This window comes from Gigantopelta aegis, chromosome 12 (genome assembly GCF_016097555.1).
Source record: "Gigantopelta aegis isolate Gae_Host chromosome 12, Gae_host_genome, whole genome shotgun sequence".
Taxonomy (NCBI): Eukaryota; Metazoa; Mollusca; class Gastropoda; order Neomphalida; family Peltospiridae; genus Gigantopelta; species Gigantopelta aegis.
This window is the reverse complement of record NC_054710.1, coordinates 14,531,141-14,547,070: the sequence shown is the minus strand read 5'-3', so window position 1 is coordinate 14,547,070 and position 15,930 is coordinate 14,531,141. Positions and strand designations below refer to the sequence as shown.

General features: G+C 36.2%; 1 protein-coding gene across 1 annotated transcript in view; it reads right to left on the bottom strand.

Moving 5' to 3' along the window:
- Positions 1-15,930, bottom strand: part of LOC121385847 (zinc finger protein 208-like) — a 44,848-nt gene that overhangs the window by 22,437 nt on the left and 6,481 nt on the right. Inside the window, exon 3 of the mRNA XM_041516636.1 lies at positions 4,369-4,384. Coding sequence (XP_041372570.1) covers positions 4,369-4,384 — 16 coding nt within the window. The remainder of the gene's footprint in view (positions 1-4,368; positions 4,385-15,930) is intronic.

The following is a 15,930-nucleotide window of genomic DNA, read 5'->3' as shown; positions in this document are numbered from 1 at the left end:
TCAAGTTGAAACTGTTTGACACTGTGGTATTACCTATCCTTTTATATGGGTGCTAAATATGGGGCTACGAAAACACGGATTTTATCAAAATTATACACACATTTCCTAAGACGTTTACTCCCTGTTAAAAAAGACACACCGACAAGCAACAAAAGCAAAGTATTTCGTTTTATCTAAAGCTAATTCAATAAATGGGAAAACAAATTAACACAAGCAACAAAAGCAAAGTATTTCCTTCTAGCTAAAGGTAAGGATAAAAATCAATCAACAGAATGCAAGTTAAAACTGTTTGACACTATGGTATTACCTATCCTTTTATATGGGGCTACGAAAACACAGATATTATTGAAATTATACACACATTTCCTGAGACGTTTACTCCCTGTTAAAAAAGACAATACTCATGTCATATGGAGAACTAGGACGTACACCACTTAAATTAATTATCCAACAACGAATGATTAGTTTCTGGACTAGAATTGTGTACGGCAAAGAAACAAATCTATATCTTTATTACAGATACATGAATCTTCCCTAACTGGACTCAGCTATACATGGACTCAGCTATACATGGACCCAACATATTAAAAACAATTATTTAACAGCCTATGTATGACAGATACGTGACTCTTCCCTAAATGGACTCAGCTATACATGGATCCAACCTAACAGCCTAGGTATGACAGATACGTGACTCTTCCCTAAGTGGACTCAGCTACACATGGATCCAACCTATTAAAAACAATTATTTAACAGCCTAGGTATGACAGATACGTGACTCTTCCCTAAATGGACTCGGCTACACATGGATCCAACCTATTAAAAACAAAAATTTAACAGCCTAGGTATGACAGATACGTGACTCTTCCCTAAATGGACTCGGCTACACATGGATCCAACCTATTAAAAACAATTATTTAACAGCCTAGGTATGACAGACACGTGACTCTTCCCCAAATGGACTCGGCTACACATGGATCCAACATATTCAAAACAATTATTTAACAGCCTAGGTATGACAGACACGTGACTCTTCCCTAAATGGACTCGGCTACACATGGATCCAACATATTAAAAAACAATTATTTAACAGCCTAGGTATGACAGACACGTGACTCTTCCCACAAATGGACTCGGCTACACATGGATCCAACATATTCAAAACAATTATTTAACAGCCTAGGTATGACAGACACGTGACTCTTCCCCAAATGGACTCGGCTACACATGGATCCAACATATTAAAAACAATTATTTAACAGCCTAGGTATGACAGACACGTGACTCTTCCCTAAATGGACTCGGCTACACATGGATCCAACTATTCAAAAACAATTATTTAACAGCCTAGGTATGACAGACACGTGACTCTTCCCCAAATGGACTCGGCTACACATGGATCCACCATATTCAAAACAATTATTTAACAGCCTAGGTATGACAGACACGTGACTCTTCCCCAAATGGACTCGGCTACACATGGATCCAACATATTCAAAACAATTATTTAACAGCCTAGGTATGACAGACACGTGACTCTTCCCTAAATGGACTCGGCTACACATGGATCCAACATATTCAAAACAATTATTTAACAGCCTAGGTATGACAGACACGTGACTCTTCCCTAAATGGACTCGGCTACACATGGATCCACCATATTAAAAACAATTATTTAACAGCCTAGGTATGACAGATACGTGACTCTTCCCTAAATGGACTCAGCTACACATGGATCCACCATATTGAAAACAATTATTTAACAGCCTAGGTATGACAGATACGTGACTCTTCCCTAAATGGACTCAGCTACACATGGATCCACCATATTAAAAACAATTATTTAACAGCCTAGGTATGACAGATACGTGACTCTTCCCTAAAATGCTACACATGGATCCAACATATTCAAAACAATTATTTAACAGCCGACACTGACTCTTCCCCAAATGGACTCAGCTACACATGGATCCACCATATTAAAAACAATTATTTAACAGCCTAGGTATGACAGATACGTGACTCTTCCCTAAATGGACTCGGCTACACATGGATCCAACATATTAAAAACAATTATTTAACAGCCTAGGTATGACAGATACGTGACTCTTCCCTAAATGGACTCAGCTACACATGGATCCACCATATTGAAAACAATTATTTAACAGCCTAGGTATGACAGATACGTGACTCTTCCCTAAATGGACTCGGCTACACATGGATCCAACCTATTCAAAACAATTATTTAACAGCCTAGGTATGACACAGACACGTGACTCTTCCCAAATGGACTCGGCTACACATGGATCCAACATATTCAAAACAATTATTTAACAGCCTAGGTATGACAGACACGTGACTCTTCCCCAAATGGACTCGGCTACACATGGATCCAACATATTCAAAACAATTATTTAACAGCCTAGGTATGACAGACACGTGACTCTTCCCCAAATGGACTCGGCTACACATGGATCCAACATATTCAAAACAATTATTTAACAGCCTAGGTATGACAGACACGTGACTCTTCCCTAAATGGACTCGGCTACACATGGATCCAACATATTAAAAACAATTATTTAACAGCCTAGGTATGACAGACACGTGACTCTTCCCTAAATGGACTCGGCTACACATGGATCCAACCTATTAAAAACAATTATTTAACAGCCTAGGTATGACAGACACGTGACTCTTCCCTAAATGGACTCGGCTACACATGGATCCAACCTATTAAAAACAATTATTTAACAGCCTAGGTATGACAGACACGTGACTCTTCCCTAAATGGACTCGGCTACACATGGATCCAACATATTCAAAACAATTATTTAACAGCCTAGGTATGACAGACACGTGACTCTTCCCCAAATGGACTCGGCTACACATGGATCCAACATATTCAAAACAATTATTTAACAGCCTAGGTATGACAGACACGTGACTCTTCCCCAAATGGACTCGGCTACACATGGATCCAACATATTCAAAACAATTATTTAACAGCCTAGGTATGACAGACACGTGACTCTTCCCCAAATGGACTCGGCTACACATGGATCCAACATATTCAAAACAATTATTTAACAGCCTAGGTATGACAGACACGTGACTCTTCCCCAAATGGACTCAGCTACACATGGATCCAACATATTAAAAACAATTATTTAACAGCCTAGGTATGACAGATACGTGACTCTTCCCTAAATGGACTCAGCTACACATGGATCCAACATATTAAAAACAATTATTTAACAGCCTAGGAATGACAGACACGTGACTCTTCCCAAAATGGACTCGGCTACACATGGGTCCAACATATTCAAAACAATTATTTAACAGCCTAGGTATGACAGACACGTGACTCTTCCCCAAATGGACTCGGCTACACATGGATCCAACATATTCAAAACAATTATTTAACAGCCTAGGTATGACAGACACGTGACTCTTCCCCAAATGGACTCGGCTACACATGGATCCAACATATTCAAAACAATTATTTAACAGCCTAGGTATGACAGACACGTGACTCTTCCCCAAATGGACTCGGCTACACATGGATCCAACATATTCAAAACAATTATTTAACAGCCTAGGTATGACAGACACGTGACTCTTCCCCAAATGGACTCGGCTACACATGGATCCAACATATTCAAAACAATTATTTAACAGCCTAGGTATGACAGACACGTGACTCTTCCCCAAATGGACTCGGCTACACATGGATCCAACATATTCAAAACAATTATTTAACAGCCTAGGTATGACAGACACGTGACTCTTCCCCAAATGGACTCGGCTACACATGGATCCAACATATTCAAAACAATTATTTAACAGCCTAGGTATGACAGACACGTGACTCTTCCCAAATGGACTCGGCTACACATGGATCCACCATATTAAAAACAATTATTTAACAGCCTAGGTATGACAGACACGTGACTCTTCCCCAAATGGACTCGGCTACACATGGATCCAACCTATTAAAAACAATTATTTAACAGCCTAGGTATGACAGACACGTGACTCTTCCCCAAATGGACTCGGCTACACATGGATCCAACCTATTAAAAACAATTATTTAACAGCCTAGGTATGACAGACACGTGACTCTTCCCTAAATGGACTCAGCTACACATGGATCCAACATATTCAAAACAATTATTTAACAGCCTATGTATGACAGACACGTGAATCTTCCAAGGATTCTCAACAAATACACAAGTTCTTAAACAAATCAAGTTAAAAGAGCATGGCCAGTATCTTAAACCGTGGAACAATAATACTGCAACTTCCGTCTACAGCGAAAACGTACCTCATTTCTAAAGATAACGTATCATTGGAAAAATACCTCACCATAATGCCAGAAAAACTGTGGATCACAATAATCAAAATTAGAACAACGAATCACTACCTCACAATTGAAACAGCAAATAACACCATTACAAAAAATCGATTAGGCACATATGTAACTCTAAATGGACTCAGCTACACGATGAATATCATTATTTAAACAATTGTAAATTCTTTAAGTATGACCCGAAAAATGACTCTTCCCTAAAACAATATTTACATCTGGATCCCAGTACCCTAAAATCAAAACAATTATTTAACAGCCTAGGTATGAAAATACGTGTCCCTAACAAAACAGCGGCAAGTTAATTAAAAATAATTAATGATAAATTAATACCGTAGATATATCTGTATCAATATCAGGGTTCATACACTTAAAGGAAGTCAAAATTCCAGGGTTTTTCAAGCACTTTCCAGGTCAACTTTACCAAAATTCCAGGACCGTACCGAGTTTCCACTGGTCGTTAAACACGCAAGTGCGAACCATCTTTGTGGGTTTACAATAGATTCATTAACTTGACACGCTCCCTGAACTTGCTAAATACTCAGCGGCAAAAAGTGACAAACTTTCTTTTCCAATATGGCGATGAAAAAGCTTGGATCTCGTGGCCGCGTGATTCTCGCATCGCGAATAAAAAAACACAAATTGAAAAAAACATTCACACGTCAACTGAGCCGGTAAAAATCGATTGGCCAGACGATTGGCATTTGATTATGCCGCGGAAAAAAACAAATAATTTAATCTACTAAATGTTAAATAAAGTAAATAAAGCCTCCGTTTTAGGCGTTTATATTTTATTTGACATCAAAACCCCAGTACCCAATAAAATTTCCAGACCGCAAGATGGTAATTCAAGGGTATTCCCTAACTGGAATACATTAGGCAATTTTCAAAAATAATCAATGATAAATTAAGACCGTAGATATATCTGTATCAATATACAGCACACCACTCGAAGCATTCTGTTGTATTGTATTATTGTATATATGCATTTCTATAGTATATACGTATACCATTTGTTGTTTAATAGTATCCTGTAAACCCCGTCCTATCTTGTCATGTAAAACATTATTGTTCATGTTTCCCCATATGCCGATGCCTAACGGCCTGTGTGTAATAAAGTTCTGTTCTGTTTTGTTCCGTCGTCAAAGATGTATTTCCTATTTATAAACATCTTATTAGAAAAGGAGAAATATAAAATAAAAAATTAATTGGCACATTCCTAAGCCTGTGTTCAAGATATATATAAATCGCTGATACTAAAAAAAGAAAGAAGTGTTTTATTTAACGACGCACTCAACACATTTTATTTACGGTTATATGGCGTCAGACATATGGTTAAGGACCACACAGATTTTTTTAGAGGAAACCCGCTGTCGCCACATAGGCTACTCTTTTACGACAGGCAGCAAGGGATCTTTTATTTGCGCTTCCCGCAGGCAGGATAGCACAAACCATGGCCTTTGTTGAGCCAGTTATGGATCACTGGTCGGTGCAAGTGGTTTACACCTACCCATTGAGCCTTGCGGAGCACTCACTCAGGGTTTGGAGTCGGTATCTGGATTAAAAATTCCATGCCTCGACTGGGATCCGAACCCAGTACCTACCAGCCTGTAGACCGATGGCCTGCCACGACGCCACCGAGGCCGGTCTGATACTAAAAAGTAACATTTGTATACAAGGAGGGGAAGTAGTGAGTTGATCTTTTACAATGGGAAACTCAATGTTAGACACTCAGATCAATTTATATATTGCTTTTCAGAACACTAGCATATACATTTTTACACACACCCGCCTAAAAAATGTTTTTAAAAATAAAAGAAATAAAATTTGACGTTTGCAATATTTACCCAAAGAGGGCCCCCATAAGCTTGGCTAAAATCCACATGGATGAAATTACCTTTTATAGGGTGTATACTACCAAATCAAATCCCATAGACGACAATAGTAACATATGTGGCTAAAACTCCTACCTGCAACGTATCAACCGACATAAACGTCACGGATATAAATACTACCACCCCTTACACTTAAAGTGAATCAGAAAAAAATGGGGGTCAAGCTGCTCGTTTCTGAGATAACGGGTAGCGTCTATGACTACCCTAGTTTCGCACAAAATTCGAGTACTTTTTTTTACAGGTACCCCATACATGTTTCAAGCACAAGGCTACTTGACACATTGGTACTAGATGAAATAAAATTGCATTTTTTTTTTACCCAGATGAAACTATTATTTTTTACAACCAACACACTCACATTTATAACCAATCACAGGACTTGTGGTGTTCACTTCTCTATCAAAAGTTGGGTGCACCTCGAACTTTGATCCAGCCGGAAGTTATTTGATTTAGTACTACATATACTGATAACATACGTTTTTCAAAAAGTGTCCAGCTATGTGTCTTTATGACAACCAGGATCTGGTGTATTCTGACATAAACTGACAACCTCACTGAAACTGTTGTTTCTACAGTGCAACCTAATATAATGTACACCTCAAAAAGCATATATATTGCATATAGTTTTGTACAAATGCAATATGTCATATTAAACAACAAAATGTTTTAAAATAAAACTCCTGAAGATATTTACTTTCAGTTGGGTGTGTGTACTCAGGTATATATGTAGAGACAACAAAGATAGTCAGAGTACCTCTACCCCTTTAAAGAATTCCATTAAAACACATGCACTTGATTGACCCCTAGATTATGAAGACCTTAACAGGCACATCAAAGAAATATCAGTATTAAAAAAATACAATGTCTGAGGAAGGAAACACAAACATGACTGTACCTGTATGAAGTAATGACTTAATGTCCTGAACATTAGTGTTGGGGAGGAAATCCTGTATGCTGGGTGTGGGTGTCTTCAAGTTACCAGGTGTGGGAATTTCAAATCCATCGACCATGCTGATTTTCATAATGAACCATCAAAACTATTGGCAGCCACCAATATTCCTGACTATATTTTATTTATAGCCTACTGTAGTTGGAGGTTTTAATAGTTGTGATATCTGGAATAATCATGCAGCTTTAACACATTTATTTTTGATTAATTACTGAAAAAAACTATTTTTAAGTGACAAAATTACCCGAACATCTATTTTCTTGCTTTATTTTCTAATCCGGATGAATACAATATGTACATTAGATGTATTCCTACAATCTGTAATCCAGCATTTTATTTAGCTAGTAACATTAGGTAATACAGCTTCAACAATAAAATAAATTATCAACTTAATCCAAGGCAGATAATCAAATCTGAAAAAAATTGGTTCTGAATCTAGTATAAACTCAAAATGCTTTTCATGAGAGCTAACTAAGTGATTATTAAGAAAAAAAAAATGATCTGGAGATCTAAGTATATGTTTAACAACCTTATTGTTATGTACAAATAAGAACAGAAGGCACAATAGTGACAACAAATTTAATTATGTTTTTGGTAAAGTTTTTCTTCAAATTTACTTTAAATTTTGCATAAAACTACAAATTTGTCTAAAATATAACTTAGCACCCTATAAATATGTCAAAATGACAATAAAAATCAACTTCTTTACAAATTTGAGTTTTTAGAATTTCATACATAAAAAATTAACAATGTTAATGGAAACTAAAGACATTAACCCACTATTGGCACATGCTATTTTTAATATAAAAATAAATTGCTATTAAAATCTTAGTTCAGGTTGCCTATATATAATACCATATTTAAGAGCAGTTGTATATGGCAAGTCAAATACCATGTAAAAAGAAATTATTGAAATCTTTACAGTATGAATTATAGGCCAAAACCAACTTTTCTTCAGTGCTAACTTTGATTCAAACTCCATTCAGAGCCATGTACAGAGATTATTGTCAAGGTCAAGGTCATTGTGAACTTGCATGATCGAGTGATGGCTAATTAATCAACCAGTATAATTTAATTTTAAAAAATGACAAAATCATAATATTTTTTATTATGCACCGAATATGTGCTATAGGGTGTATACTACCAAATCAAATCCCATAGACGACAATAGTAACATATGTGGCTAAAACTCCTACCTGCAACGTATCAACCGACATAAAAGTCACGGATATAAATACTACCACCCCTTACACTTAAAGTGAATCAGAAAAAAATGGGGGTCAAGCTGCTCGTTTCTGAGATAACGGGTAGCGTCTATGACTACCCTAGTTTCGCACAAAATTCGAGTACTTTTTTTTACAGGTACCCCATACATGTTTCAAGCACAAGGCTACTTGACACATTGGTACTAGATGAAATAAAATTGCAATTTTTTTTTACCCAGATGAAACTATTATTTTTTACAACCAACACACTCACATTTATAACCAATCACAGGACTTGTGGTGTTCACTTCTCTATCAAAAGTTGGGTGCACCTCGAACTTTGATCCAGCCGGAAGTTATTTGGTTTAGTACTACGTATACTGATAACATACGTTTTTCAAAAAGTGTCCAGCTATGTGTCTTTATGACAACCAGGATCTGGTGTATTCTGACATAAACTGACCACCTCACTGAAACTGTTGTTTCTACAGTGCAACCTAATATAATGTACACCTCAAAAAGAATATATATTGCATATAGTTTTGTACAAATGCAATATGTCATATTAAACAACAAAATGTTTTAAAATAAAACTCCTGAAGATATTTACTTTCAGTTGGGTGTGTGTACTCAGGTATATATGTAGAGACAACAAAGATAGTCAGAGTACCTCTACCCCTTTAAAGAATTCCATTAAAACACATGCACTTGATTGACCCCAAGATTATGAAGACCTTAACAGGCACATCAAAGAAATATCAGTATTAAAAAAATACAATGTCTGAGGAAGTAAACACAAACATGACTGTACCTGTATGAAGTAATGACTTAATGTCCTGAACATTAGTGTTGGGGAGGAAATCCTGTATGCTGGGTGTGGGTGTCTTCAAGTTACCAGGTGTGGGAATTTCAAATCCATCGACCATGCTGATTTTCATAATGAACCATCAAAACTATCGGCAGCCACCAATATTCCTGACTATATTTTATTTATAGCCTACTGTAGTTGGAGGTTTTAATAGTTGTGATATCTGGAATAATGATGCAGCTTTAACACATTTATTTTTGATTAATTACTGAAAAAAACTATTTTTAAGTGACAAAATTACCCGAACATCTATTTTCTTGCTTTATTTTCTAATCCGGATGAATACAATATGTACATTAGATGTATTCCTACAATCTGTAATCCAGCATTTTATTTAGCTAGTAACATTAGGTAATACAGCTTCAACAATAAAATAAATTATCAACTTAATCCAAGGCAGATAATCAAATCTGAAAAAAATTGGTTCTGAATCTAGTATAAACTCAAAATGCTTTTCATGAGAGCTAACTAAGTGATTATTAAGAGAAAAAAAATGATCTTATTGTTATGTACAAATAAGAACAGAAGGCACAATAGTGACAACAATTTTAATTATGTTTTTGGTAAAGTTTTTCTTCAAATTTACTTTAAATTTTGCATAAAACTACAAATTTGTCTAAAACATAACTTAGCACCCTATAAATATGTCAAAATGACAATAAAAATCAACTTCTTTACAAATTTGAGTTTTTAGAATTTCATACATAAAAAATGAACAATGTTAATGGAAACTAAAGACATTAACCCACTATTGGCACATGCTATTTTTAATATAAAAATAAATTGCTATTAAAATCTTAGTTCAGGTTGCCTATATATAATACCATATTTAAGAGCAGTTGTATATGGCAAGTCAGATACCATGTAAAAAGAAATTATTGAAATCTTTACAGTATGAATTATAGGCCAAAACCAACTTTCCTTCAGTGCTAACTTTGATTAAAACTCCATTCAGAGCCATGTACAGAGATTATTGTCAAGGTCAAGGTCATTGTGAACTTGCATGATCGAGTGATGGCTAATTAATCAACCAGTATAATTTAATTTTAAAAAATAGAAGTAATTTCGACAAACTTTTGAACGAAGGTCTAAAAGTTTAAAGTCCGATCTATATGTCCACGTGATTGGCCTCGTTAAGGCCGTTAGGGTGCACAGCTTGTTAAATGCATTTTTGTTCAGGATGCAACATTTGTATACGTTGAATATACAAACACCACAGTCAGATACCAAATTGCAAGATGAAATGAAATAATTACTTACAATGAACAACTGTACGATCCAATCAAATATCTTGAATAAGAGACAGTCGAATTTCTACGAACGACTTTGTATTAAAATGTCGCTGAACTCTGGTTTGGTAACACATGGCGGGACGTAACCCAGTGGTAGAGTGTTCGCCTCATACGCGCTTGGTATAGGATCGATCCCTGTCAGTGGGCCCATTGCGTTATTTCTCGTTCCAGCCAATGTACCACGACTGGTGTATCAAAGGTTGTGGTATGTGTGTCCTGTCTGTCGCATGGTGTATATCAAAGACCCCTTGTTACTAATGGAAATATGTAGCTGGTTTCGTTTTGAAGATTATATGTCAAAACTACCAAATGATTGACACCCAATAGCCAATGATTAATAAATCAATGTAATCTAGTGGTCTCGTTAACCAAAACAAACTACACTGGTCTTATATCGGCCATGTTTAACTCAGGACGATAGAACTGCCGTCGTTGATGTCTATTAATCTAAGATTATGTGTCGAATTTTAAAAGTCCGATATTGCATTCCGCTCAGTCCGAAGCAGTGTTTCATTTCGGTTATCAGTATAGTTTGTGTATAAATTGAAAAAAACCCCCAAAACAACCCACTCGTGCATACATATTATCATTTGTTTTGTTTAGTATACCCACCTGATGTTAAATCGTTGCTTTGTGTTAAAGTTTATAATCGCAAAATACAACAAATTAAGTTAATAAACTAAATTCACCAAGATTCAACACAAAGTTTCAATGACAAAGCAAGCGGAAATAGACACACTAATCTGACCCTCTGTTCGGACCATAGCCAATGCGGACAGCTATTATCATTGCGGAGCATGGTGTGGGGGATAAGGGACAACTATCCCCTGCTGGTGGAGAAAATTAACTCAATCCGTTAAAAACAATGGAGGCATTCGGACAAAATTGGCCTATAGAACATGTATTTGCATCATTCTGACATCAGGGCCCGTGCTTATAAAACTTAAAGTCTAGACTTAAAGTCCAGACTTTAACGTAATGCTATTTGAATGGCGTTGCCATGACGTTAAAGTCTGGACTTTATTAAAGTCCAGACTTTAAGGTTTATAAGCACAGGACCAGGTCTAGAAAATTTAGTTTTGTGTTTATCAGTATCTTCAGATATAGTTTGTTTTGTTTAACGACACCACTAGGGAACATTCATTTATTAATAATCGGCTATTGGATGTCAAACATATGATAATTTTGAGTATAACCTTAGACAGGAAACAGGCTACATATTTTTTTATTAACTCTAAGGGATCTTTTATATGTACCATTCCACAAACAAGATAATAGACAGTCCGAGTACGCAATCTGATTCAAATTAGCTCTACTGGTCTACCAGTAGATCTAACAGCATTGCATGGACTCCCATGTCCAGGTTGGGATCGATCCCTCTCGGTGGGCCTATTGGGCTATATCTCGTTCCAGCCAGTGCACCACGACTGGTATATCAAAGGCCGTGGTATGTACTACCCTGTCTGTGGGATGGTGCATACAAAAGATCCCTTGCTGCTAACTGAAAAGTGTAGCCCATGCAGTGGCGACAGCGGGTTTCCTCTCTCAATATCTTTGTGGTCCTTAACCATATGTCTGACGCCATATAACCGTAAATAAATGTGTCGAGTGTGTCGTTAAATAAATGGGCCCACTGACGGGGATCGATCCCAGACCGACCGCGCACTGTCCCGACCGACCACTGGGCTCACTGGCATGATTTTGCAAGTAAGGTTTTGACTGGTCGAATGAAAGTCAACTGGACATGACCTCCAACGGGGTGCTGTTAGATCCACAGGTAATAGTAATTAACCAGTGGAGCTAATTTTAATTAGATTGCCCAAGTAAGTTGACTGTAAGAGAGCTAGACGGACATTGTAATGAGAGTGTATAACCTTTGAAATGTTCGTCTATCTCTCTTACAGTCAGAATACTTGGGCTAGATAGTAGATAGCACGGCCTTTGATATACCAGTTGATGTGACGACCGATAATGAAAATCCACAATCGATTGTTTGAGAATATTTTAACTAATAGAACTGATGTAAAATTGTTTGGGATTGGTGTTTGTGTTTTTGTATACATAAGATCAAATGATCTTACATAGTTATTAACGGTACATTGTTGATCTGTTGGGTGTATCCCAGACGACACGACAACAGGTGCACGATGCTTATAACTCATATTCTTCTTATGTTCATGAAATTATAACCGATTGTGTAATCGAAAGTTGAAAGTTGATCGGTTGTGCAAACTGATTATAACCGATCACGGGTGCAGAAAGGTGCCAAAAAGAGTGGGGTGGGGGCTGGGTGGGAGGCACACACAAATATATAAATACCATCGCTGCTGCTAAAAAGTAGGGGATACATGCCTTGTCCGAGTGCCCAAGACATCTATGAAGAATAGAGTTACAAAAATCCGCTACATTTTTCCATTAATTGCTAGGGATCTTTTCCCGCTCAGGTCCAGTAGACAAAACACTATGCCCATTAAAGGGACATTCCTGAGTTCTCAGCAATTTTGAAGAGATTATCGACTAACAGAGACTTTTTAACGATTGTAATTACATATCAAATATATTTTCCTGCATAACATATTAGTGGCTGTATATTAAACGTGTTTCTGATCGTTCTAATATTTGCACTAGCCTAAATTTTATTTTATTTCCTAAAATATATTTTTTTGTACGTACGAAATTATTTGAATACAAAATCCAGTTTGGGCTTCTTACAAATATTAAGACGACCAGAAAGACATTGAATATAGACACTGATATTATAAACAAGAAAATATATTTAATATGTAAGTTTAATCGTAGAAATATTTTATTAGTCGGAAACATTTTACAATATAGCAGGAACTCAGGAATGTCCCTTTAAAGTGAATGGGGTTGGTGAATTACACAACTGTATATGAAGAATAGGGGTACACAAATAACCAGATGTTTGCCTTACGTAATTCCTCTTTTGAAGAGGTCACACTGACTAAAACAATTCGTACAATACAATTTTACGAGTATGACTGTGATTAGTATTCAGTATTGTAATGTGTTTGTTTGTTTACGTACATCTACGTTTTCTGAAGCGAGTTTGGCCTTCGTGTTATTTATTCATACTCAAGAACTATTTTCCTGGCCATGTAGCCTAACCAGTATCATTATTTTATTTTATGTAAATAATAATCAACAAATAAATAAAACAAATTAAGCATTAAATAAAAGAAGAAAGAGCAACTGTTACAGAGATCCATTTTCTTAAACGAGAAGATCGAAAATCATTGCATCATGTGTTTGAATTTTTAGTAGGTTACTAACCAAATGTGAAATATATAGCGCCGGGGATGCGGAACGGGGGCGCGCACGCGTGTGTGTGTGTGTGCGTGTGTGTGGTGTCGCGATTAAGAGTTTGCACATTGGAGCGTGTTTTTAAGTCTGTGTGTGGGGGGGGGGGGGGGGGGGGTGGTCAAGGTCGTTATTAGGTAAGGCAAGAAATGTCTTGCCCGAGTGCCCAAGACATCTATGAAGAATAGAGTTACAAAAAATACGATACATTTTCCCATTAATTGAAAGGGATCTTGTGACACCCAATAGCCGATATGCATTTTTGTGCTGGGGTGTTGTTACACATTAATTCATTCATTTTCACGCTCAGGTCCAGTTGACAAAACACTATGCCCAGTAAAGTGAAAGGGGTTGGTGAATTACACAACTGTATATGAAGAATAGGGGTACACAAATAACGAGATGTTTGCCTTACGTGATTCCTCATTTGAAGAGGTCACACTGACTAAAACAATTCGTACAATACAATTTTACGAGTATGATTGTGATTAGTATTCAGTATTGTAATGTATTTATTTGTGTGTGGTGTCGCGTGTAAGACTACACATCTGAATTTTGTTTGCTAGTGAAATTGTCAAAATAAGTCTTAGTACACATATAGAATAATAAATGGTAAAATTGACATGTGTCCCCTTGCCCCACGTTATCTTCATAAGACAATGGCATACGCAGATGGATATCAGTGTATGGGGGTATCTACATGATAATACCTGTCTAGTAGGGTATGTCTGTTGGTAATACTATTTTGTATTAGATTCATTTGATGTTGCCTATCTGTGTGTGTAGTTAGTTCTGCTACTTTGATAGTTCTGGAAAGATGTGATGGGGACACCTGACATATAATCTTAGCTGCCACATTTGTTATTTTGTTTTTAATACATTTGGTTACACACTCTTTTTTAGTTAGTAAAAAGTTATAACCAAATTTATCAGAATCCAAAAATATAATATACGACTATATATTTAGATTTAATACTTGTTTGTGGGTAATTGATTAACAATTTAACTACAAGAGTAATATAGAAAAACTGTATTACTTACACAAATTACACGGTATAGTCAATATAATATATTAGGAATACAAATTGCTAATATATGATATTGACGATACCGAAACACACGAGGGTAATACTCTCTTTATCATATAATCTCAAGCTTAATATAACGTGTTTTTGTAAACTGTACAAGCAACTTTAATTCCAGTCCGCCATTACTAGATATTCAAATAACGTAAGAATATGTGGTGCAGTGTAGTTTTGAATGGAAATGACATCAAACTCGAATGACGTCATTTTGGATGTCCTTACATCAAAATAAACTAGGTCTTAACGTTTTTTATTTTGTTTTGTGAACGCTGGACAGCTATCAGTGTAAAATTACTATTGAAATGTTTTTATTTAATGTGTATGCCAATTATGGAGTGTCACCCAATTAAGTTTCCTTAAATGTCAATAAATCTAGTGCAGTGACGTTGATTAATTTAAATCTAATTTGCAAAGTTATCAAATTCTTAAAGTATGTGATCTGAAAAATATCACATACTTTGATGCACTGAAAATGCAAGATCGTATATATATAATATTATGTCTATGTCTATGTCTATGCCTATGTATATGTATGTGTCTCTATATATATCTATATACCTATACTGCCAAAATTGTAAGGTATATTAGCTGTGGGGAATGGTTATATGATAATGGTGAATTAATTGGGCAAACATTACAACCGGTAGTTCAGTATTACAGTAGGCTTCATGACCACCAAAGATCTTGAGGATGATTGGGGTCAGAAATTTTTTCATTATTAAATCGCAAATTCAAACAATAAAAATGACTAAAAACAAAACAATAACAACAGTGATTAATGGACCTTCGTGGAAACTGACAAAATCGAGAATGACACCCCACGCACGTGTACGGGGCAACCGCGTGGTGCATGTGCAAACTATGGAATGTGTTTCGGTATATTGATAAACAGAACTGAACGTTCTTTACTAGGATGTCTGTGGTCAAAACGTATGTTCGGTTTAAT